The 27,420-nt window shown below is 30.8% G+C and overlaps 1 protein-coding gene across 3 annotated transcripts in view; it reads left to right on the top strand.

The window, feature by feature from the left end:
• Positions 1-23,268, top strand: part of LOC134722124 (hypoxia up-regulated protein 1-like) — a 31,852-nt gene extending 8,584 nt beyond the window's left edge. For 2 of the 3 annotated variants that reach the window (XM_063585666.1, XM_063585665.1), the window contains exons 9-26: positions 2,363-2,467; positions 2,953-3,025; positions 3,432-3,618; positions 3,959-4,093; positions 7,811-7,893; positions 8,601-8,733; positions 10,602-10,789; positions 11,141-11,282; positions 11,836-11,887; positions 12,285-12,370; positions 13,141-13,269; positions 15,049-15,234; positions 15,757-15,863; positions 16,372-16,582; positions 17,028-17,252; positions 18,462-18,789; positions 19,311-19,343; positions 20,970-23,268. In XM_063585666.1, coding sequence (XP_063441736.1) covers positions 2,363-2,467; positions 2,953-3,025; positions 3,432-3,618; positions 3,959-4,093; positions 7,811-7,893; positions 8,601-8,733; positions 10,602-10,789; positions 11,141-11,282; positions 11,836-11,887; positions 12,285-12,370; positions 13,141-13,269; positions 15,049-15,234; positions 15,757-15,863; positions 16,372-16,582; positions 17,028-17,252; positions 18,462-18,789; positions 19,311-19,343; positions 20,970-21,010 — 2,444 coding nt within the window. In that variant the 3' untranslated portion in view covers positions 21,011-23,268. The remainder of the gene's footprint in view (positions 1-2,362; positions 2,468-2,952; positions 3,026-3,431; positions 3,619-3,958; positions 4,094-7,810; positions 7,894-8,600; positions 8,734-10,601; positions 10,790-11,140; positions 11,283-11,835; positions 11,888-12,284; positions 12,371-13,140; positions 13,270-15,048; positions 15,235-15,756; positions 15,864-16,371; positions 16,583-17,027; positions 17,253-18,461; positions 18,790-19,310; positions 19,344-20,969) is intronic. The other variant, XM_063585667.1, reaches the window with a different exon arrangement.
• The last annotated feature ends 4,152 nt before the right edge of the window (positions 23,269-27,420 follow it).

Here is a 27,420-nt window from a genome sequence, read left to right as displayed (position 1 = left end):
TTATATAAAGTAGATGAAAATACGGTAAAATGACGAAACTACGATGGCAGACTGCTAATTATGATCGTAAGGGAAATATTAAAATTTATATAAAGTTGAAATGTCCTGGAAGATTATCAATCGTGTTCAAATGACGAAAATACGACAGAACTGTGAGAAATTATTAAAATGAAATGCTGACTGACTGATTTAACTTAAATAGATTATTATGATGGTCATTTATGAGGTTTTATAATATTAATTAAGGGATTAGTGACCCATCTAATTGGCAATAGGCGGATTACTTGTCATCACAACTTTTAACACCTTTGGTAAACGGTAATTACCTGAGGTCATAAACTTGTCAGAAACATAAAGACAGGTAGAATTCAAGTAATTTGATGTGTAAATATTTTTACACTTTCCAAATTTAAGTGATGAAATTGATATGAAATATTTTCGTCATTTCGAAAACCTTTTCATAAAATACGAAAGTGACGAGCACTAGCAAAATCACTGCTTAAAACTTCCTTTTTGTGCTATGATCATGAAGACACAATTATATCAAGTTTTCCTTTAATTTATCTGTGCACTTTGATGTGGAAACGTGTGTCATCATGAATGCAGTGTTCTCCCCAGGATTTTTTGAAGGCGCAAAATTCAAGGGCGTGTAACTCTTTTTTTTTTAGATTGAACTTGTGTGATCTGAAGCAATCAGTTATAAATCATGACATGCTATATGAGTAATAATGTTTTGTGTTATGTGTTTAAAAATGCAGAGTATAAAGTACAAGAATGTATATGAAATAAAATGATTTTAAACACAAAAGTTATTCATATTCAGTCAATTATAAAAATAGTCAAAATATAAATATTCATCTCTATACTCTCTGCTCCTTCTAGGGATTATATTGTTTCAAGATAGTGTTATTTTGTTGTACAGGTTGTTCCTCAATTTTGCCTTTATTCTCTTTTAATAGGGTTGAAAACCCCCTCTTACAACAAATGTACAATAGCTTTTGCTTATACCCCCTTTAACATATATAAGCTATGAAAAACTCAGACAGCCATGTTATTGAAACCAGAGACAGGTGCTTGCTGTTATCACTTGCTAAAACTTTAGCTCGGTTGGTAGGAGAAGCAATGACATCTGCTTATACTGTCAGTGTAGAGGAAGGTGTATTCCTCCTTTTATTAGAAGTCATTTGGTTGTGAAAAAAAACCTACTTCCATCATCTGCCTTCAGCTTAGAAGTCAACCCTTTGTTATTAGCAGAGAACATGTTCATTCAGAATTAATAAAATTGTTTACGGTTAAGATACTTGGTATACAACTTTTTAAAACAAAAATGTTTTAATGAACAGCTGACTAGTTTCCGTAGTTTGATATTACTCCTTCCGTGTGTTTTATTCTTAAAACCTATCTTTGGCAGGTAAATATAAACGAAACTTTACAAATTCGTTTAAGTTAAAAGCATTGAAATTATTTACTAGTGACATTATACAGAAGCTGCAGCAAATCCGTACCCAGTCGTGTTGATTGTCACATATTTGCCGACGCACGGATTTACGATCGATGTTCAATGATCATTTTATTTTTAAAAACACAAGTTTGAGACGAATTTACCTTGCAAGCAACTTTTTCTCATTTTCTATTTAAATAAATAACTCCTAGTTAATATTTATTTTTTTTCATCTACAAATACTCTCATTCATAATTTTCATCGTAAATATCTTTATCCATGTGTATTCAAATTTATCACGTGTAATCAGCGCGTACATTGGTCGTGTTAAAATAGATTCTTCTTTTCGACCAATGAAAAAATCCGTTATTTAAATGGTCAAGTGATCACACACACCATGCGAAAATACAATGTATTTGCGATCTATTTTTTTAATTTCTGCACTGCAGTTTTTATTTGTTTTAATTTTATTCTACACATGTCTATCTTTTTTATAATCATTTACGCTATTACATGATAACATAAGATAAGCGTGGCTCAGGTAAAACTTGTTCAGACTTCAGAATCAGTTATTGCGTAACACTGACTGACCTCTCAGTGGTGATCAGCAACTTGTCAATTTTAACCAATATTTATAATGAAAATGTGAAAATTAACACGCTGCAGGATCAAGTGTCAAGGGACAACGACCAATTAAAACGCTGCGGGATCTACGAAAATATTATGAAGGCGCTGCGGCACCGCAGCGTCATATCGGCCTGGGGAGAACACTGGAATGTAAGAATTCATTTAGAAATGAATGTGAATTTATTAATGACTTGAGATTGATGTCTTACAATTTGCACATTCAGAGTTATTTATAGTTACATGTAATATTCTTTAAGTGAGATTTTATAATTATTTAATTTGTTTCTGTTTTAGTGGCATTAAACTATGGTGTATTCAGAAGGAAAGAATTCAATGGGACAGTACAATATTACATGTTTTATGATATGGGAGCTACTAGTACTACAGCTACAATAGTTGGTATGTATTTTATATAGAGTTCAATGGAGAATGAAAATATATACTGTAAACCGACTTATTTTCACGGATACTTTTTTTCGCTTTTTAGTCTTTCTTGTCCACTTCCCACCAATTTAATTTCAGGATTTTGTAATTTAAATTATAGTTTAATAATGAAAGATCCAAGCTTTACATTTTCTCGATGATTTATATTCGCGTTATTTTTCTACTCGCGAAACTCTCGAAAATAAGTTGGTTCACAGTATTCTATTTTTAAGTTGATGTTAATTTTCCTATATGTATATGAGCCATATGATATGGTTAAAGCATTTAATTTGTGTGCACTGATATTAAAAGAGCTGAAAGGTAAACGTCAATGACCTTTTTTCTGACAGGTAACATGATCAAGGGTTACCTTTATTTTGCTCATTATTTTCTTTAGAACTTCTTTTAATTTAAAGGATGCCAAAACTTTGTTTCAAGGAAAAGTATGTTTTTTCTTACAGGATATCAAGTTACAAAAGTGAAAGAGGGAACACGATTGGAAACAAATCCACAGCTTATTATCAAAGGAGTAGGGTGAGTTGTCATAATACAAAGTTGATTCCATCATGAATCATCATCAGGTACTGTTAATTATGTGTTTTTCCTGCTAGGGATTCTACGCCTAGAGAACAGGCGAAACATTTTTGTGTGTGCACTCTTGTCATAAAAACAAGGTATCTGTTAAGTTGGTAAATGCAGATTTAGAGTTGTGTCCCTTGATCAAAATATCAAAGTTTTTTAAGGTGTTAAAACAGGAATATCAAAAATATCAAAATAAATGTAATCAATATTGAGTAAACTTCCCAGTATCTTCTTGTTTATATATTTTATCATTGTTGAATTTCCAATGCTGCTTCGTTGTTTTAATATCTTTCTCCCCCTTTTCCGTGAATTTAGATTAGACAGGTTTTAATATCTTTCTATCCTTTTGTGATTTTAGATTTGACAGAGGACTTGGAGGCACAGAAATAACATTGAGATTAAGAAAACATTTGGCCCAGATATTTAATGAACAGAAAAAGACCAAAACAGATGTATTTACTAACGAGAGATCAATGGGAAAATTGTTTAAAGAGGCTGAGAAGTTAAAGAAAGTTTTAAGTGCCAACAATGCACATTTTGCACAGGTTGGTTGGATATTTGTTAACGTATTACTAGAATGGTATCATTTTCAGACACTTTGGTTTCCATGTGATAATGATAATTGTACATATTGTTGTTTTTACGATATGTACGACCCCGAAGTCTGGACGACACAGAGACTGTGTGATGTAATTTACTAAAGAAAAAATCTAACTGCTGTTCTATAGAAAAGTTAATATTAGCACTATTTAGTCATGGTTATTGCATTTGTAAACAAGCATTTTAATATCTATTTTAGGAAGTTTTTAAGTTGATCCTTGAATAAAGGAAATACAAGATTAGTATTCAAGATTTAGTTTCAAAGATATGTACTTTGCTTGATAGGTTGAAGGCTTACTGGAAGAAATAGATTTCAAAACAAGAGTGACAAGAGACGATCTAGAAGAATTGTCCAAAGATTTATTTGATAAAGTCACAAAACCAATTGAAGAAGCTCTTAAAGTTTCACAAATAACACTGGTAAGTTTACACCTTTAAGTTTCACAAATAACACTTTCACAAATAACACTGGTAAGTTTACACCTTTAAGTTTCACAAATAACACTGATAAGTTTACACCCTTAAGTTTCACAAATAACACTGGTAAGTTTACACCTTTAAGTTTCACAAATAACACTGATAAGTTTACACCCTTAAGTTTCACAAATAACACTGGTAAGTTTACACTTTTAAGTTTCACAAATAACACTGGTAAGTTTACACCTTAAAGTTTCACAAATAACACTGGTAAGTTTACACCTTAAAGTTTCACAAATAACACTGGTAAGTTTACACCTTAAAGTTTCACAAATAACACTGGTAAGTTTACTCCTTAAAGTTTCACAAATAACATGGTAAGTTTACACCTTTAAGTTTCACAAATAACACTGATAAGTTTACACCTTAAAGTTTCACAAATAACATGGTAAGTTTACACCTTAAAGTTTCACAAATAACACTGGTAAGTTTACACCTTAAAGTTTCACAAATAACACTGGTAAGTTTACACCTTAAAGTTTCACAAATAACATGGTAAGTTTACACCTTAAAGTTTCACAAATAACACTGGTAAGTTTACACCTTAAAGTTTCACAAATAACATGGTAAGTTTACACCTTAAAGTTTCACAAATAACACTGGTAAGTTTACACCTTGTAAAATAGACAGTTTGTTAGTGCTAACAATTCTTTCTGTCCTTCTGATTTATTTTTAATTTGGCATTCTAAATTTTAACATACTTGTGTATAAAAAGTAAATAAAAATAAAATAAAACTAATTCTAATGCGTAAACATTTCCTCCTAACTATAATGAATCATCATGAAATAAGAGATTATATATTTTAATAACCAGAAGTTGAGTTCGATGATAGTATCAACCATTGCTACATTGTAATTATATTCTGGAACAGTAATTCAGATATGCTTTTTGTGTCAAGAATTTAAAATGAAATTTCCTGATCATTGCACGTCTTGGTACACAAAAGGATATATGATAAAAAACAAAAAAAACACAAGTAATGGTTACGTTCAGAAGCACTGTTAAAAAAGCTTAGGATTATGCCAATATACAAAAAGAAGTCACTAAAATCAAATAGAAAATTTATAGATCCTTCTGTAGTAAAATAATAGGATGGTTGCCTTTATAGATTTCTATGTAAAGTTTAAATTAATAGGTTTTTATGCCCCACCTACAATAGTAGAGACGCATTATGTTTTCTGGTCTGTGCCTCCGTTCGTTCGTCCTTCTCCAGGTTAAAGTTTTTGGTCGAGGTAGTTTTTGATGAAGCTGAAGTCCAATCAATTTGAAACTTAGTACACTTGTTGCTTATGATATGATCTTTCTGATTTTTAAGCAAAATTAGACATTTGACCCCAATTTCACGGTCCACTGAACATAGAAAATGAAAGTGCGAGTTTCAGGTTAAAGTTTTTGGTCAAGGTAGTTTTTGATGAAGTTGAAGACCTAACAACTTGAAACTTAGTACACATGTTCTATATGGTATGATCTGTCTTATTTTAATGCCAAATTAGATTTTCTACCCAATTTCACGGTCCATTGAACATGGAAAATGATAGTGCGAGTGGGGCATCCGTGTACTTAGGACACATTCTTGTTTTAAAGAGTTTCAAAGCCTTTTAAGGATCAAAATAAAGGGATTTATTTTTGTTTTATGGGCAAATAATGATATTTTTATTGCTATTATCATTGTGATTTTTACAAAATATTCAGTGTAACTATTGTATATTAATCTTTATGTGTTAAGAGTCCTGCTTTTATCTAGAAATTTTATCAAAAGCATTTGAAATTGGCATTATGTGTTTAAACAAACTGTTAAAGAAGTTGTTTACATTTAAAAGTAAAGATTAAGTAACATTTTGATATAAATGCTTTTTTTGTAACACTTCCTCTTTGCTTTAAAAATTAATATATGAACAATGAAACTGCAGTGGTATCGATAATATTTATTTTATAATTATCCAGAAGTTGAGTTCGATGATAGTATCTTCCATTGCTACATTGTAATTTTATTCTGGGACAATAATTCAGAAGTGCTATTTGTGTCAAGAATTTAAAATAAAATTCCTGATCATTGCACATCTTGGTACACTTAAGGATATATGATTAGAAAAATTATGAAAACAAAAATATAGTTATGTTCAGAAGAACCGGTTAAAGTGTAGGAATATACCAATTTTAAAGTATAAAACAATATGATCACAGAAATTCAATGAAAATTATATGGATCCCTGTCCCGTCAAAAATCAGATATCTACCTTAACAAAGAAGTAGAGCCATTAACCTCAATAAATGGCCCTGTAAAGGTATATATATATTTAAAAAAAACAGTTGTGAAAGTATAATTAAAAAATTGTATAGCAGGTTCATATTCATAAATAAATTTGTCTGAAATAGGGTCAGATTTCTATTAGTTAATTTTTTTCTAGAGACCTTTTCTTCTATTTTTCTTATCATTTTATGTGTTGCCTATTGAAATTTAGTTTGAAAAGTAAACAATATGGTGAAAAGAGAATATTTCAGCAAAAATATTTAAGGGAGAGAGGTGCAGATTTCAGATTTTAAAGGCCAAAATGATGTACTTAGTAAAGTAATTGTAAAGTTTAAATTAATTATTTTTGTAGTAATAATAGTCAGAGCTGTCTGACAACTTTTTGTAATACCAACTCCTTTCTGTAAACACAATTATGTACACAGATTTATTGATTATCCAGAAGTTGAGTACGGTGATAGTATTTTCCATTGCTACATTGTAATTTTTTTCTGGAATAGTAATTCAGAAGTGCTTTTAGTGTCAAGAATTTAACATAAATTTCTGATCACTGCACATCTTGGTACACTATACATCAAAAAGATATGATATTAAAATTTCTTGTTAAAAAAAATTGAATTAAAAGATTGAAAGGTAGTTATGGTCAGAAGCACTGACCGTACATGCCAATAAGGATGAAACCATCTTATATTAACATATTTTCAAGACAAAAAATTGGGCCTTTCTTGACCTGAAATTTATTGAACTTTCATTCTTCATTAGTTTAAACATATTTATTTATAGTGGATTGGGAAACAAGTTTTTCAAGTTCTTCATTTAAAACTAAGAAGTGGTTTACACCACAAAAGGAAAAGATTTTAGTAAAAATTAGATATATGGTGTTTTTGTAATGCTTACTCCTTTGCTGTTTTGAGCTATCAAACATTATTATAATTTATGTCTGGAATATATTTTGAATTATCCAGGTTGAACCTAAGTGGCAGAGTGATCTAAGTAGCCTATGTATTAGTAGCCTGTCAACACTAAGGTTCTAAGTTCTAATGCATGGGAAACACTAACAATCAATCCATCAATTATCCAGAAGTTGAGTTCGATGATAGTATCAACCATTGCTACATTGTAATTTTATTCTGGAACAGTAATTCAAAAGTGCTTTTAGTGTCATGAATTTAACATAAATTCCTGATCATTGCACTTCTGGTACACAAGTGCAAATGAAACGAAAAAAAGTTGAAATCCCTGTACAGAGGAAAAATGATAATTACTTCCTGAGAATAATTATGAAGTTCAAGTTTAGTAGTTTTGTTGTAATATTCCATTGATAACCAGTTAACACTTGTACATTCATGACTAGATAATGTGTTTAATGTGTAGAATGTAAAAGTATGAGTTCAATGAATTATTTTAGGGAGAGATCAAAGATGTGATATTAATGGGAGGAGGAACCAGAATTCCTAAAGTACAAGAAATACTCAAAAAATATCTTGGAAGGTGAGTACAAATGGACTTATATTGATATCATTACTTAATTATCTTAATTAGACATCTGTACAACGGAACTTTCCTTTATTGTACCCAAACTTAGACCATACACACACCTATCCGAATTTTTATGCCCACCTACAATAGTAGAGGGGCATTATGTTTTCTGGTCTGTGTCCATTCGTGCATCCATCAGTCAAGCTTCAGGTTAACCCTTTCCTCCATGGAATTTTTTTTTTACGTACTAGATTCGCATAGGATTTTTCCAATTAAGAATAAATCATCAGGTTTAAAGTATAAATGCATTGTGAAAACAAATATTTCATAAATAAAATTGAATTCAGATATTCTCATGAATATCCTTTTCATATTGGATACAATTTTTTCCAAGTCCGATGCAGACATTTCGTAGTCAAAGCGTTTCAACTGAGGTACTACACAGGCGTCAAAAGGCGTCATTATGGAGTAAAGGGGGTGGCGTCAAAAGGCGTCATTATGGAGGAAAGGGATAAGTTGTTGGTCAAGATAGGTTTTGATGAAGTTGAAGTCCAATCAACTTGAAACTTAGTATGCATGTTTCCAATAAAATAAAAGAGTGCAAGTAGGGCATTTGTGTACTATGGACACATGCTTGTTAAAAAGAATTACAACGTCCTTGAAGTTGATTTGTACTGGGAAACATAGTTTTACTGACAGAAGACATATTTTGTTTACAGAACAGAACTTGGAAAGAGTATTAACACAGATGAAGCAGCTGCTATGGGAGCTGTTTACCAAGCTGCTTATCTGGGAAAAGGATTTAAAGTTAAAACATTTGGTGTAAAGGAAGCTAGTATTTACCCTATAACTGTAAGTTTTAAATTTATAACACAGCCACTGTTCATTGTTTGTTTTATTCAAATTTTTACTTGATAGACTAGATTGTATTATTCCCTTCAAGGAATTTTCTGTCAAATCAAATTTCATCAGCAATCAGTATTAAATATTTGCTCATTCAGATTTAAGTTATACTGAAGAAGAAAAAGTGTTACAAATGTATTGTCATTTAAACTAACATTTTAAATTGATAAGAATACTTATAACTATATAAGAAGTCAGTATGATTTCAACAAAATGACTTCTTAATTTAGGATGCTCCTGCCACTATGTGTCCAGGACTAGAATGGGGCATAAGCTGTCAAATTATCATATTTGATTTATAACTCTCTAAAATGTTTATCTAAATTACAATCAGTGTTAATAAACGATTAACAATATATATATCAGCATTTTGTGTGTATTTTCTTCATAGACATCATCTAATTAACCATAGAAGGTCTCCAGAGATGACCCACAGTCTTATAAAACCTGATATGAACATAAACATAGATATACATTTATAGAAGTTGCCACCATGTGAAATTGGATTTATTTTTAGGACTGATTGATTTAATACTGTAGTATAAAAAAAATAGGGTATAAGAATGTTTTTTAGTCATGTTAGTAGATTGAATAGGTCAACCAAATGGTTTGCCCTTGTTTCACTTCCAATGTTGACATTCTTTTCCTTTTAAGTTAAATTGAGGATCACTTTAATAAGAATTCACTTGCAAGTGAATAATTTAATTCATCAGCAATGATTCTTGACTTATTTTGCAAACTTGAACTAAACTGGCTGCTAAAAGGGAATATGTATTTCACTTTTTCTCTATAATTAATGATTAAACAAACAAAATGTACTAATTTGTTGGTATTGTCCCAAGTTATGCAGCTGGGCTTTGGTACAGTAATGTTTAATTATAACTTACAGATGGAGTTAGGGTTTACAGAATTTTGATGGCGTTATGGTTTTGAACTTACTTTTCTTAATTAGTTCTTGACCTGTTTAATATTGGTAATGTCTGCGCAGCAGGTGCTGGTTTTTTGGTACTACGGTGTTTAAAGATGACTTAAAATCAACTTTTTGATATTATGCAATTGTTCGCGTGATAGGCTGACGCTAATGCGATAAAACCGGCAATAAATGAAAAGGCTTAATGCACATGTTTTAATACTAGCAATGAATTTGTCAAAGCAAGCCAATTTATTATCAAATGATTACAAACTAAATGATGCCCAAAATATGGTAGGTCAATAATGGGATTAGTTTCAACTTGATGATATGGTTTGGACCAGTTTTTTTATCACTTGGCATATCTCATCATCATCCGCGATACAAAGACAGCGCTTGGCTGCGCTTATGTTGCAATTTGCGATTTTTATTTCCTCTGTCGACAAAATCAAGCTTCTGGAGATATTTTTGCAACCAAATTTTTCTTTTCTATTCTTTCATGGTAATTGATATCAAGACATTAACAGGTAAATTTGTTGTTTGCAAGCACATGACAAAAATCAAAGTGAAATTGTAATTACTTTATTTACTTTTATATCAGACAAATAGTAAAGTGGTAATGATGTGTTCTGACTTTTCATGTGATCTATAAAAAGTGTATATTTTTAAGGCATCACTATTGTGTAATATTGTCACATCTAGTTCTTACTTGTTTGTAGATGTATATGTTTGATTATTTATAGCTGTTGAAAATTAAATGGAATTTCATACATTGAAAAGTGTTAAAAAAAACAACTTTATACCTATATCATGAGAAATTTACCTAAATATATATTACATTTTTCTCTATCATTATGAATGTAAAATTAAAAAATGTAATATGATTGTTTCAATATGTTATTCATAGGTTGAATTTGAAAAGCACAGACTTGCAGAAGACGGCAGTGATAGTAAAAGGGTTGTTAAGAGGACATTGTTTAACAGAATGAACCCTTACCCACAGAAAAAGGTCATGACCTTCAGCAAACATTTGAAGGACTTTGATTTCAATGTCAGTTATGGTGATCTTGATTTCCTATCAGACTTTGACAAAAGGTAAGTTACATTACATCAAACTTTGACTTTTGCATTTCATAATTGAGTTAATAATTGTTGAAACAAAGAAACAAATACCTTTTATTTATCTGATATTGAGCAGGAATTTGAATTTTAAGGTTGCATAATAAATTTTATGCAAATTTACTGTCTGTTTGAAATATGTATACCAAGTATTGTTTATAAGTGATAAATACAAAAGTTCAAAATGAATAAAAAAATGAAAGTAATTCTTTATAAATTTCTTGCATTATAAACATGTTCTGTATTAACCTTCTTCAGGAATTCTTGATTAGTTAGGATACTGTATGATAATATGTAATGTTACATTGCCATGTCATTCGTTTTCAGTTCATTCCAAGATCTGTCTCTGGCCAAGTTTAAACTATCAGGAGTAGAAGATGCCTTCAGCAAACACAAGGAAGCTGGTGATAGTAAAGGAGTCAAAGCACACTTCAGACTGGACGAAAGTGGAATACTTCATTTGGATCAGGTAAAATATTAAACATGTTTAAAAATAAATTTGTAAATATTATGTGAGTTTTATAGAGTTGGGGTTAATTTCTTTTTCAAACTCAAATTCATTTAAGAAGTTTGGACATAAACAAATCTGTATTATTGGTTCAATTGCGTCAAGTAATTTCTGGAATTAAATGAGATAGTGTTTTCGCATGAATAACTTTTATTTGATTTTTGTTTGTGTCCAGTAATGGACATGTCTGTCGGGATGAAGGCACAGAGCGGGATATTCTAGAAATTTTTTGTAAAATATCAGGATGTGTTATGGGTGTTGAGTTATTTTGCAATAAATCAATTATTTTTTTTTAAATATGCAGTTACACTTTCTACAATTACATTAATCTCACTACATTGAAGACCCATTGGTGGCCTTCGGCTGTTGTCTGCTCTATGGTCGGGTTGTTGTTGCTTTGACACATTCCTCATTTCCATTCTCAATTTTATGTATGACTTACTCTACATGTATATGAAATTGTTGTATGTTCCTGTAAAAAACACTGTTAATAATTAAAAACAATGGTTTGTAGGTAGAAGTTGTGTTTGAAAAGGAAGAAGCAAAAGAAGAATCCACCTGGTCAAGTAAGTATTATAATCTATCTGTCTACATGGGAGTTGTGTAGCAACTTAATCAACAATTATTGAATATTGCTGTATATATACTTACTAATAAAACAGTACTCTTAAAATAATTTTTGTTCCTCTTGCACCCACATTATTTACTTTGATTATGGAATATGTAGAAATAGGTATTAAAGCTAGGGTTTTTACAAGTTGATTGTTGAATTGATACAGATTTTGTTTGGGAATAAAAATACTGTTATAACTATTGTAAAAATTTGTCATATTTTATCAAGATGCATAAGTAATTTTATATTTCTAACGGAAACTAAAAAGAATTGTATGAGTCATTCATGAATACAGAGTCGGAGTTTCTTTTGTAGTTGCATATTCAAATATGTCATTGTTCTATTTTTAGAACTAGGAAATACTCTGGGTGGCCTATTTGGTGGTAAAAAAGAGGAAGGAGAGACAATAGAAGAGGCAGGAGAAAAACCAGTTGAGGTAAGACTGACTGTGGATTTGTTTTCTTTGCTTTTTTTATCGCAGAAGCTTGTCGTCAATTGGCATCCTTCCTTGTAAAAAAGTTTTAAAATCTACTTGAATTCAATGATATCTATTATAAAATGTCAATTGCTGAAAATAGAACAAAAGCATGCTATAAACAAATTTGACAAAGTACTAAAACATTCCATCATTCTTGATTTAGGTCTATAAATCATGATTTTTGCCCATTATTAGTATTATTGCCAAGTGAGGGATTCAGAATCTAAGGAGCCTCTTGTTCTGTTTTCTGTTATGTCCTTATTATTTGTTATCTTTTCCAATTTCTTTGCAAGCATGCCAGAAAACAGAAGTTGTTTCCTAATTCTTAATCTTTCAATGAAATTAATTGAGTTAAAGAACCAGTGAAAGTGTGTGGTCTATGTAGTGTTAGTTATTGTAAATTCACAAATTATTGAGACAGGGTTATAATTGCAATAATTTAAACTAGCATTTGAATTTTTTTTGTACGAGTTAAACAGGATTTTCTCAATATCGCAAAACAAAAAATCACGTTTTAGTCTTAAATGACAAAATCGCAAAAATAAATGCATGCAATAATTTCTGAATTTACACTATATTGTTTGATGTTTCAAAATCTGTTCTTTATTATTTATTATTTACTCATTGGCATGATTTAGTTTCCTGATTTATTATATATTTATTATTTACTACTGATACATTTTGGGTTTTTGGACTAACACTTATTGCATGTTCACTTTCACATGAAGGGTGAAAATTCTGAAAAAGAGGCTGAAAGTGAGGAAACTAAACCAGATCAAACTGCATCGGAACAGGAAAAACAGGAAGAGAAAAAACAAACAGAAAATGGAGATAAAGACAAAAAAGAGAAACCTGAGGTTCTCAATCATTAAGGCATTATTTAAAACAGTAGTTAGGATTTAAGTTTGTTGCATTTCTTTTTATTTATATTTGATCAAATTATGTAACCTAAAAAGGATGAAATTTTTTATCTGAATTGCCTGATATTGAAATGTGATCATTATCAATATTTATATTTCAAAAGATATTTTATTTTCCTAATAGTTACTGAATGAATGTTAACTTGTCTCCCTTGATATGGGAAACACTTATCAATCAATCAAATTAGACGAGCTAACCCAGAATGCAACAATCTTTAAATCTGGGTGGTCGGTGATCTGATTGTTCTGTATGTGTTCCCACTCTTTTATCCTCAAAGAACTTTTGAAACCTCAGTTTATGTGGAGCTATGAATTCAAGCATTGCATTGTTATTTTGATGTTGCTTTTGTTTTAATGTGTTATTAGTATGCGCCTTTCTGTTAGAATCTGTTTCAAAGTTTTTTTTGTTCATAAAAATAAATTTGATTATAATAAATGTTGTCCATTTTGTCATGTGAAATAAGACAATTTAGGACAAGCAAATGAAATGTTTTATATACATGTAATGTAACGATACCCAAATTGCAACAAGTACCCAAATTGCACCTATTTAGCAAAAATAGCAGTGTAAGATTTCCTAGAGACTAAACAAGTTGTATTTGAATGGTCCGATAGTATGCACATCTTTCAACATAGGTAAATATATTTAGATATACACACAAAGTTTACAGTATTGATCAACAGATGAAGTGTTTACTGAAAAAGTAAAATGTACTGAAACGTCGCCATGCGACATCATCAAACGTCATCTTTGAAAAATTTTCAATTTCTTAAAAAATGAAGAGTCAGCATGGACAAATATCCAATTGTTCAAAATATTTGAAAAAAGTAAACAAAAGCTCTGTTATTCAACTTTTGACGATGCAAATTTAAGCATGGATGCAATTTGGGTACTCCTCATTACAGAATCATTGATGGTTTGGAGGTTAGTTCAGACCAATTTTTCTATGATTCCATATGAATTGAAAATCAAATTGATGTACCTATATGATAAAGAAGGATACGGCTACAAAATAAAAACAAAATGGAAATGTTTGTCTTGATCATAAAAAAATGTAGTTGAAAAAACTGTCAAAATAGGTGCAATTTGGGTACTGTCACTTTATTTGTAAGTGTTCAAACACTGCTCTTATAGGATGACGGACTGGGTCATTCGTTTATCACAAATTGATAAAAAGAACAAGAAATTTAGTAAAAGACAGTTTCTAGAATAAGGACAAAACAACATTTCCTCACCATCCTTTCATTAATCATAATCAACAATTTTTCCAAATGAATAGATTATAGTATGACTTTCTTATAAAAGGAGAGTTCCTTTTCCAAAGTGTTAAACTATCTCTATATATAAATAGAAAAATTTAAACCTTCAGTTCAGATATATATAATCCACTTATTCTTTTAAACCCCAAAAAATATTAGATAAAGTTTTTAAACTAAAAAAGTAAAGTGGTGAAAAGAAGTAGAGCCATGATTTCAATCACATGTGATCTAAGATTGTAAGTTGAATTTTGTGAATAAAACAAATCACAATTTTTGGTAATGCAGGTTTGGATTAAATAAAGGTAAATAATGGATTAGATGTCTTTTACTTTTTTCAGAACTTTATTTTTGCCTTTTATCTTTTTTTTTATACATGTATACATGTATTATAAAAAATATCTTAATATGGTATGTGTTTTAGAACTTCATTTTAATAAATGTTTTTTGTGGTGGTAGGTACCAGCAGATGAGGAAGATAAAAGTAATAAAAAATCAGACAAGACAGAAGAGAAAACAGATGAAACAAAGAAAGAAAAGACAGAGAAAGGAAAAGAAGAAGAAAAAAGTGAAAACAAGACTGATGATGCCACTGATAAACTTAATGGAACCGATTCCCTCAATAAAACTGAAGCCGATTTAAAGGTAATATGTTAAGAAGGGATTCAGATTTAGCTGAGAAAAGGAGAGACATTAACTTGCTATTTCTATTTAAAGATTATAACTACATGTTTATTTTCATGTATTCAAAGAACTTTTCTGGATTTACCATCATTCAGAATGCTAAATGACATATTAGAAAGATAAGGTTGATCAAACCAGTTGAAGATTGATAAAAAATCAAAATGAAAATAGAAAATAGCCTAACACAACTATGCCTGATAAATTAACTTATTAATTTTAACTGAAAAATCATTTGACACTGTAGGGTTAAAGATTGCTGAATCCACAAGCTACAAATAAATAAATAATGGTGATTAAAGTGGAGTTAGACAAAAAAATTATCAATCAAATTAGATTCAATATAAGGTTGCTGTTTGAGTGGTAGAAATGACATGCATCACTTTCTTTTAGATAAGCCTTTCACAGGATTTTTTATGATTGGGAATTTGTCCAAATGAATCAAATATTTGTTATCTTAATGTTCTTTTTTTTTTATATTTGTAGGATAAAAAGCCAAATATAACAGTTGTCAGGGAGAAAATAGACACACAGACAGAATCTTTTGATATCCCAGAGGTCAACAAAGACTCATTGAAGGTTATGAGGAAAAAGTAAGTAAAGAAGGATAAAGGAAAGAGTGACATGTTTGTTCATTCTAGGTTAACTTGGTTATCAGAAGCAACAAAATTGTCCAATCATTCAAAGCATTAATTTTGTTCTCTCTTAAAAGTGAAAAATCATTGACAATATATATATTTTTGAAGAGACCAGTCACGGTCATAAAACTTTCGAGCATGAGTTTTGTACTCGCACTCGAAAATCAACCAATCAAATTGTTGGATTTCATGTTTCGAGCATGATTCTTGTGCTCAGTGTTCGGAGCACAAAAGTAATTCTTGATGCATGAAATCCATAATTTTAATTGGTTGATTTTGGAGTACGAGTACAAAAAACAGACACAAAAGTTTTATGACTTCCAAGACCAGTAGTCGAAAGGGATTTAAAAAAAAGGATCATCTAAAAACCTCACGGTTATAAAAATATCTTTTTTTTCTTCTGTTTGTTGTCAAATAGATAAACTAAGTAAAATATTAAAATTTTGATAAATTATTTATACAGATTAGCAGAATTAACTACCAAAGACAAAGCAAAGAAACTACTAGAGAAGTCAAAGAATGATTTGGAGGCATTTATATTTGATATGAGTGACAAGTTAACACAAGAAATGTATGAGAAATGTTCCACAGAGGCTGAGAGAGAAAAACTAACTAAACTTCTGTCTGAGGCTTCAGACTGGATGTACGATCAGGAGGAGGATGCGAAGGCTGAGGTAAACATTTATATTACAAAGCGTATTAATAAGGATGTCATATTAGAATTATGATCAACTTTGACTTAAAATTTTATGAGCAAGTATGGAAACATTATAGTAAGATTGTTGATATTACATACTACTTTAATTATACCCCGCTCTAAAAAAGTGTATACTGTTTTACCTCTGCAATCTGTCCATTCGTCAGATTCTTCACTCAACAATTTCCTGTTTACCAAAATATTTAGGTGGGAATATCATCAGCTCTCAGTTTCTAGCAGTTTCTATTGTTAACATTATTATAATGAGTTGTAGTCTCCTCAATAATGTAAAGGACTTGTCAGGAAAGATATAATTTGATTTCCTGTTTGTCAGCTTCTGTCATTGTATAAATATATTGGTTTTTATTTGTTTTATGAAATAGTCTTTTAAAAATGAAATTACTAATCATTTACATTTTCAGGTTTACCAAGACAAGTTGAAATCCTTAAAAAAAGAAATAAAAGATTTGAAGGCCCGTGTGTATGAATTTGAAGAAAGACCAAAGGCTCTGAAGGCTTTGAAAGACATGTTGAATCATACTAAATATTTCCTGAAGTCAGTTAAAAACTTTACTGTTGTTGAAGAAGATAGAATATTTACAGAAGTAGAAATTACAACTTTAGAAAAACTGATAACAGATACAAAGGTAACTAGACTAATTCCAATTTTATCTTCTCTGGAATTTTTAGCTCACCTTGAGCTTTTCTCATCACTTTGCGTCCGTCGTTGTTAACTTTTACAAAAATCTTCTCCTCTGAAACTACTGGGCCAAATTAAACCAAACTTGGCCACAATCATCATTGGGGTATCTAGTTTAAAAAATGTGTCCGGTGACCTGGCCATCAAATCAAGATGGCCGCCACAGCTAAAAATAGAACATAAGGGTAAAATGCAGTTTTTGGCTTATAACTCAAAAACCAAAGCATTTAGAGCAAATCTGACATGGGGTTACAATGTTTATTAGGTCAACATCTATCTGCCATGAAATTTACAGATGAATCGGACATTCTGTTGTTGGGTTGCTGCCACTGAATTGGTAATTTTAAGGAAATTTTGCTGTTTTTGGTTATTATCTTGAATATTATTATAGATAGAGATAAACTATAAACAGCAATAATGTTCAGCAAAGTAAGAATTACAAATAAGTCAAATGACTGAAATGGTCAATTGACCCCCTAAGGAGTTATTGTCCTTTATAGTCAATTTTTAACAATTTTCATAGAAATTTGTAAATTTTTATCAAGATTTTCCACTCAAACTACTGGGCCAAGTTCATTATAGATAGAGATCATTGTAAGCAGCAAGACTGTTTAGTAAAGTAAGATGTACAAACACATCACCATCACCAAAACACAATTTTGTCATGAATCCATCTGCTTCCTTTGTTTAATATTCACATAGACCAAGGTGAGCGACTAGTTATTATATATATAACTTTTCGTCTTTTGATACTTTCTGTCCGTCCACCCATAAAATTGTTTTACACAATTTCTTAGGAATTTCATCATAAGGATTTCTGAAATTTTGGTTTCAGGCTAAGTCAGCTATAACATGTGATATGTTTTCAGATTCATCACTTGACAACTTACAGTTTACAGAACACTTACATATTTTTATACTATTAAAATTATCCATATTTGGACAGAGGTATCATCAGTGAGCAGTAGCTCGAAGTTTCACTTGTTTTCTCTGAATAACTATAACAACCATTTTAATTTGGGACTTAGTTTAACAAATAAGTGCTTAAAAAATTCTTATATTTGAGGGGATTATCTGAACAGAAATGACACCTCAGGTCTATGCTCAGGCATGTATAAATTGCAGTTGGATCGTAATCTTATGTCTTATTTTGTAGAAATGGAGAGATGATATGATTGAAGAACAGAAGAAAACACCGGATTCAGAAAAACCTAAATTATTAGTGGAAGATATAGCATTAAAGTTACAGGCATTAGATAGAGAGGTCAAATATCTAATTAATAAAGCTAAAAATTTCAAACCCAAACCTAAACCAAAACCAGCAAAATCAAATACAACAAAAACCGATGGAAATACTACAAAATCTGATACTAATAAAACTAATAAAGCAGAGAAGAAAAAAGAGACAAAAATAAACGTAGAGGAACCTATAGATAAACCAACAGATACAAAGGATGAAGAAACAAAAACAGAATCGAAAGAAGGTTTGTATCCAACTCTTGAGAATGGTTATTTACTTATCATTTTAACTTTGAAAATTACCTACATTAAGTTTCCAACTTTTAGAATATATTTAGTTTTGTATTGTCAATGATCATTTCGTTTTGTATACCAACTTTGAGATCTATCTGCCTTTACATTCACTCATTTTAGAAATTTAAATAGACTTCATTTGTGTTCTGTTTTGCTTATAGTACATCTGATGTGTCAGCAGTTAATTTGAGTAAAGCTACTGAAAAATGTGTTAAATTATTATGAGTGCCTGTCTTCAAACCCAACTTTATTGTTTAAAAATGTAGTAGAAACTTGAAAAAAATGTAACAAATATTTATGGTATATAAATTATATTCAAGGGATTTTGAATTATATTTTGATACTTATTTTTTCCACAGCCTTGTAAATATAAAATAAAAAAGGTATACAAATAATTGTAGAGCATGGTTGGTTTTTTTTTACATTTTATGATGAGCATTTGTATATAAATTATATTATTTTGTCTTTACAGAAAATATAGAAAAATCAGAAAAAGTTAAAGAAGGTAAATATGATATTCAAACTTATCATTTTTGTTGTTGTCTGTTTTTGTATTTACCTTTGTGTTGTCTTCAATGTCTCTATCATTTCTGTTGTACAAAATCTTGGTCTACTCTTCTATCTGGCACATGATCTTTATTTTTATATTCCTGCACAAAAAAGTAACATACCAATAATTTCTACCAGGTAACAGTTTGTTTATGGAATGACAAATCAAAAATCTTAATGGTAAAGGTGCAAGGGTTTAAAGAATGAAATGCATAGGTGTGCTGGGTTTGTAATTTGGCGTCATATTTTTTGATAATATGAAATTATGGCCCCTCAATGGTCTTCAACTTTCTACATTATTTGTACTTCTTAACTTTCTTGATTGGAGTGTCACTGATGAGTCTAGTAGATGAAATTTACATCTGCGTACAAAACTTAAAGCCTGGTATCTATATAAGTTTATATGTATAGACTAGCATAGGGACGTGTTTTGTATCTCAGGTCTTGAATGTGTGGCATTTTATAATAAATTTGATGTTTTTTGTCTCTGTAAAGCTAGAATCCTTTTTTGAAGATTTCTGTTTCCTTTGTAGCTCCTTTTAAAAGAAAATCTATCATTTTAGAGACTTTAACAGGTAATTTGTAGTTCTAATCCAGTTATGCTAGACGGCTCCATTGATAATTAACCCAAAAGGGGCATGCAGATACCTGACCCTAGTAATTTGTTTTTTTTAAATCATGAAGGTGTTTAAATGTGTAAATTAGAAATGTCTGTCGCAATGTAGTTGTTTGGTGGAATGTAAAACAGTTGCAAACCAATTTATATTTTATCTCCTTTTATACCTTGTTGAACAGTTTATATATATATAGGTACCTTAAAGTGTAGTTTTGTCAATCATTGTTATCTAGTCTGCCAGGCTTTTTATGTTTCTAGTGCTCGTCATTATTAATTACTGGTTTGGTCTTTCAACTGTTTTTATTTGAAAGCCAATAATGAGTAGTAGACCTATGCTGAAAAAGTGTGCATCTGGATTACTTTAATTTACCCCTCTACACCCTAGTTTTGAAATGGTTTCTTTATGAACCTTGATAGCCCAATTCCTAAATGGCTAAATGGGTATTGATAATATTTTACACAGTTGTAGAGCTTAACTTTAGAATGTGCAGAAATGAATATAATCCTGGTCCTTCATGTGAAAGGGAGATAATTCAACTAACCAACTACAGTATTGCTATAATGTTTATAGTCTCTTGTAATCTTATCTCCTTCTAAATGGCTGCATGTATTTAACATGTTAATGAAAGGGATAATGATGGAAATTCGCTTGTTTCATGAAGGTTTTTTTCTCAGACCAAAAACTTATAAACAAAAATGGCACCCAATAAGCCTACTCTGTCAAATGTATGTAGCTAGTAATTTCTTTTTTTGTCAATTTTTTAAAAGTGAAAAGTAAGATCTTTAGCATCATTTCTTGGGTTGTTACTTAGATTGTGAAAAAAAACTCATCATCTTTTGATCTTATAAGACCACACTATCAGCAACATCATTTTTTTTGTTTGTCAATGAAGAGGTCTTAAATATTTCATCCATATGCATGATATATATCTCAGCCATAGCTAAACAATCATTTTATATTTGTAGAACCAACAGAAAAATCCAAACATGATCCGGGAGAATTATAACACAAGCTGAACCTAGGATATTTAATTGACATTTAATTTGGACCACTTGAGCCAGTTTTTCTCTGACCATATATGTTCCAACAGACCAGCAGAAAATCATCAAAGTCTTTCAATACTGCTTCATGTAAACGTCCAAACAGCCCAATATTTTTATGCTTATGTTTTTTTTAATTTTCATTGTCATGTTATGAATCAAGTTCTGATTGTTCTTCAGGCAAATAGCAAATAGGTCCAGTTTTAACGGATACAGATATATCCAGTTTTGAATTGCTTTGTGATTGGTTAATAATAATGACCTGATATGAAGAATCAGTTGGTATACTTTCTCAAAGAGCTTTGAATTGGTTCAGAATACATGTACTGCATTTAGTAAACATTTGTAGAAATCCAATGAGATGTATGTTTACATAAGCATTATAAACATTTCAAGGTTATTGTATGAAATATGTTTCAGTTTGTCAGTTTTAAAATTTGTTTGGTTTTATACACTATTTGTTACAATTTCAGTTTTATGTATCCACTAGATGCATTATTTTTTCTATGAATGGATAAATGAAACATAAACGTTAAATATGATTTCTTCTATAGGTTCATTTTTTATTTTAACATTTCGGAGGTGTTTATCAATGATTCTGTTGTTAGTTCTCTCTAGTAGACTTCTATTTAATTGTTCAGAGTTTGAAAACCATGGCTTTAACAGATTAATTGTTAGATGCTACAATTTTCTTGGTTTAAAGTGCTTTTTTGTTAGTTGTAAATAACCATATATATACTAATGTTATTTTAAGAGATTTATTATTGTAAAATTTATAAATATTTCAAAGAATTTAATATATACATCGTTAATGGTGCAAATTGATGATTTTGACTCTGTAGTCAATCAAGAAAAGAACGCAAACTATGTGATATACAGTGATATGTGGTGATCGTATTTATGTAGATTAATTTTTAACTTTGAATGACATTTGGGAGGGCTGGGGGGAAATAACATTTGTAATATTCATATTGATAAAGAACAACTTGTATATAAATGCAAGCGCTAGCTTAGTTTAAAATATCTTCTGTGAAAATCACTTATTAGTTACAACGTATGATTAATTTAGCCATAAGATTTATTACTAAGGCACTTGTTTCTATCAATGAGAAGGTCAACTAACAATGTATACTAGGCTCATTTTATACATTGACAGTCAAATTCCCCATTGACAGAAACAAGTACTTGTGATTTTATGTGAAAAAGCTCCAAAGTGTAAATGATTTTAATTTATTGAATCTCTTATAAGTAAGAGATATGTCTTAGTATATCACTCACTGTATAAATTTTCAGCAACTACTTATCATGATGAGTAAACAAATTATCATTGTATATACAGTTAGTTTATGAGATTTTAAGAGTGTAAGTCTTGTGTGTATGTAGTTTGAAAGAAACAGTCTATCATTCCAATGTAAAATTAGCAGTGTGGGTCATGTATGTTAACATTTTTTTTTCTGCTTGATTTTTGGAAATGAGAGAATGCATGAAAATTCGAGGGAAATGTTCTGGCAACATATTTATTTAGTTCTAGAACCTGAAATTAGAAAAAAAGTTTTGATTTAGACTCTATTCAAATGTTAAATGGGATATTGTATTGTATTACTCTTTTATTGTTGGTAGCCAGCGTGAGGATTGTATGAGATTTAACAAATGAAACCTGACCGTACTCTACCAATGATACATTTACACAATCATTCAGTGGTGTATGTTAGTGTTTATATGCTGGATCATCAACATCTCAATGAAACTCATATAGAGGTCTTTATTTTTCTTATGATTGGAAGCAGCAACTAAAGTTTATGACTAGCTGTGCCACTGATAGTACTACTCCGGTAGAGCCTAAGAATAAACTGCCAACATTATTAATTTGTTCTTGTTTCTTTTTAACCCTGGCATCTCAAAAATCTTTCTCAATAGCCAAGAGTTACAATCATCTACCTTTCAATAGGAGAGAATCGTAACCTTTGGCTAGTGAAGAGTTAAAAATGTGTGAAATGAAAATATGATTTCTTTTCCCTGAAGTGTTGACATTTTTCCTGATTATTTCCTAATCTTTAAATTAATGTTTCTTTGTTTGCAAATGTTAAATGTTGTGGATAAAAGCATTGATGTGTCCTGTCTATCACTTTAAGTGACACAGGCTTTCGGTATTTATTGTAAGAATGCTATTGTTATGATGTTAAATGATAGAGAGATATTTTTGAATAAATTATTATTTTGTTCAGTCTTTTAATTTTTCACTTATGTATGCAGTACCCACAATTACAGATCAATAAAGATTTTATTATAGTTATAGCTAGGAATAGTTTGCTTTAAATTAATGTAGGTTAAGTTTGCACACATTGCACAGGGGGGAAATCTTGAACCACTGGCTAAATTCTTACATTATATCTACATGTGTGTTGTATTACTAACAGGGTAGGATCCAGCCATTTTAAAAAGATAGGTTCCAATCATATGTCTTCATTCAAGAGCATCAATGGTAAAAAAAAAAAAAAAGGGGGGGGGGGGCCAAAACCTAGACCCCCTGGATCTGCCACTTACTAAGTACAGGCAAACACCTGCACTGAGTGCTTAAACCTTTTGGATCTTATCAACTTGTTAAAAATATATGATCTGACAGATAGTCTCCATAATGACGGTTGTACATATATTTGGAATAAACAACCATTTTATAAGAAAAACACAAGTTGCAGAAAGTAGTGCATTGTGTAGTAAATCACTGTTCTTCCTTAAATAAAAAGGGTCAGCATAGCCAGTCAAGGTTGTTAAAAACTTCCATTTGTTGTTGTTTTCTCATAAAAAAATGGAGGATGTGGTAGGATTGTGAATGAGACAACTATCCACCAGTGTTTAAATGAAGTGGTAGTAAGCAATTATAAGTCTTTGTAGGACCTTCAACAGTGAAAAATTCTATACTGTATTGTCTGCCATTAAAAAGCATGAATATTACGATGTATTATTAAAATGGTTTGTTTTTAGTGCACAAAGCAATATGAAAGCCATACCACACATCCTGTAAGTGCTCACAATTATTGTGATTTGAAGGTGCAAAATTCTATGAAATATGTTGCACAACTATCTGTTTTTTCAGGCCCTCTAGCTCACAACACCAATAAAATATGACTGTCGCAATAGTGACGAATCAAACTTCAAATGTCTGGTTGTTTATAAACTTCATCAGTAGACTTCAACTTTGATTGTCTCCACAGAAACTATTGGCCAATAAGAACCAAATAAGAACTATCCATGCATGTCAAATTCCAGTATTGAAATAGTTAATTCTTTAATTTTGCCTTGTATCCAATCAATGTGGGTTTAATATACAACTGTGTAAATGAGACAGGTCGATCCGGTCCCACGTCGATCAGGCCCCAATAAAAAATATATTTTCTTTCCATGTGAAAATGTAAAGAAATATCTTGGTCTTGATTCAAACAATTTGTTAGGCAACTGATGTCGTTTACATCTCCCTTTTCCAGCCACATGTTCATATTCCTGTCTAACGGATTTAAGAAAATCTGTAATGGTTGTCTGATTAAGTTCACTGATGAAAAACAATAACATGTTAGTCCATAAGTCCTACACAATCTTTAATAAAGGATATAAAATATAGGACAAGTTCATTGATAGCTGAAAAATTCACAATGCATGAAAACGATGTTACAACTGCTTAGTACGTTTTAGACAAACTGACAAGAAATGCTTAAGATACCGTCCTCATGTCCTGCAGAAGCTGTATATAGTCTACTAAAATTGTAAAATATTGATGTCACTTGATACAAAATACAGAGTTGGGAAATCTGATTAGAAAAATCTTTGGCTGCGGCCCACGGAACATATATTATAAAGCTATCAATTCACGAAAGAGAAACTAAGGCAGAAATAGGAAGATTGCTTTGTTCCCATGACAGATTTGCTCTAAATGCTTTGGTTGCAGATTTATAAGCCAAAATCTACATTTTACCCCAATGTCTTATTTTTAGTATTGGTGGCCATCTTGGTTTGCTGACCAGGTCACCAGACACATTTTTTGAACAAGATACACCAATGATGATTGTGGCCAAGTTTTGTAAAAAGAATGGCCAAGTTGCAACGCAGATACAAGGATTTTGTCTTAGGGAGGGAAAATCAGACTTTGTAAAAATTCACTATAATTCTCCGAAACTGACATTGTCAAGGTGCTTGATTTCTTATTTGACAACATATTTGTTATGTTTTTGATAACGTATTTTTCAATACACTGTCGCCCGGCATTCCAATTGGAACCAATTATGCCCCTCTTATTGCTGACTTGTTTCTTTGTTGTTATGAGGCTGAGTTCACACAGGAACTTCTCTGGAAGAAAGATAAGACATTGGCAATACTAATTAGCAGTATCCTTCAACTAAACCATGGAACTAGAGATGAAGGAAACAACAGATAAGCCTAGTCTGCCTCATATCTTGACTTGCATCTAGAAATTGACAAGAGTCGGTTAATGCAATCTTTACGACAAAAGAGACAATTTCAGCTTCCCAATTATTAACTTTCCATTTTTATGTAGCAAGATTCCAGCAGTGCCTGTATACGCCGTATACATCTCCAAATTGATACGATATGCCCGGGCTTGTTATTCCTACCATGATTTCCTTGATAGAGGGGTGCTGCTCACAAGAAAGCTATTAAACTATTAAAGTGTGCCAAATTGTGAATGTGAAATCATCCCTTCATATATTTTACGGACACCGTCATGAGCTGGATGACCGTTTAACCGTTTCATGATATCAGATATGTTCCTCATGTCGTAACTTAGCCAAAGCTTTGATTCCTTGCATTAAATACAATTAAGGACCAGTATGGGCCGTGGCGTGCTGAAAGACATTTGAGAAAGAAAATCAGGCTGTCATATGAAAAGGGAAGGGGGATTGTAGTTACGACATAAGGAATTTATCCAATTATCATCTGTATAACAAATATTCTATTACTGTCAACCAACTCATGATGTCCGTCATATTTACGAAGTGATTGTTAAAACTTCTTGGTTTAAAAACGAAAAGGTCACAATTGGGAAGCTGAAATCATCTCTTTTGTCGTAAAGTTTATGTTTTCAACTGACTCATAGTCAATTTCTAAATATAAGTCCTAATAAATTTATTATGCATAAAATGGTTGATTGAACCTGGTTTTATAGCGTGTGGTATGGTTTTTTTTGGGAAAAAAAAGCTTGTTTCCAGGTTTTGGTGAAAAAATTAATTTGTTTTGGACCCTGAGAAAAAAAAATGTTTGTTTCACATTCATCTCCCAAGATATGTAATGCTAAAATTGATAGAAAAAAAAATTGTTTTCGGTTTGTCGCTAAAAAAATAATTTGTTCTTCGCCAGAAAATTAAATGGTTGCTGTCTAAAACAGGTATCTGAATCATAAAAGCAAAAAGGCCACTAATTGGGATGTGTCTTAGTAACAATCAAATGACTTACTGCTACTGAAACTAAAAGCTTAATGGTCTATCCAAATCCTCACTTGATATGTTATATAGTTATTTAACAAAAAGAAAACAATGTGTGAAAGTAAACCAAAATTTAAGTGGTATGCTTGACATATTTAAAGGGGTACCACAAGGTTCTATCCTTGGACCCATCCTATTTAATATTTTTATTAACGATTTGTTCTTTTTTGTAAAAAAAATGTTCTTTATATAATTATGCTGATGACAATACTTTGTCAAAGTCTGGAAATTCCTTACAAGATGTAATTTCTGCTCTTGAGGAATACAGCAATTATTTAATACAGCGGTTTTCTCCTAATAAAATGCAGGCCAACCCAGAGAAATTTCAAGCTATCTCTCTTGGCAAAACAAACACATGATAAAAAGATTGAGAAAATGGAGAAGGGAAATGGTGAATATGTCAAAGCGACAACCACCCGACCATAGAGCAGATAACGCTTTGATTTGAATGGTATTTCTATATCATGTGAGGATGAGGTGAAACTACTTGCTTTATGCATTTTTTTTTAATATATCTGCCATTAAATGCTAGTGCTTATATTTATTTATTTATTGTTTTTATGCTTTTAGTCTGTTATTTTTTATGATTTTCAAGTGATTTGCTGATTCCCCCGTTTCAATGCACATAGAGGCGCTTGCCACATGAGCTTTGACTCTGGAGGCTCACAAATCAAATAGAGTTGCTTTCATTATATTGCATGTTTTATCAGTTTTATTTGGTAGTATTTGCATGATGCTGCATGATTTTTTATGTGATAGTCGGTTAAAGAGCTCACCAGAGCTCATGTTTTCTCTATTATGTACATATATGCCGACTCTAAATAAAATTTACTTACTTACTTACACATAATCACAAATTTTCATCGCATAATCATTTTTTTTAACAA

Source organism: Mytilus trossulus, chromosome 6, assembly GCF_036588685.1.
Source record: "Mytilus trossulus isolate FHL-02 chromosome 6, PNRI_Mtr1.1.1.hap1, whole genome shotgun sequence".
NCBI classification, from domain to species: Eukaryota; Metazoa; Mollusca; class Bivalvia; order Mytilida; family Mytilidae; genus Mytilus; species Mytilus trossulus.
This window is presented reverse-complemented; position numbering and strand designations above follow the sequence as displayed.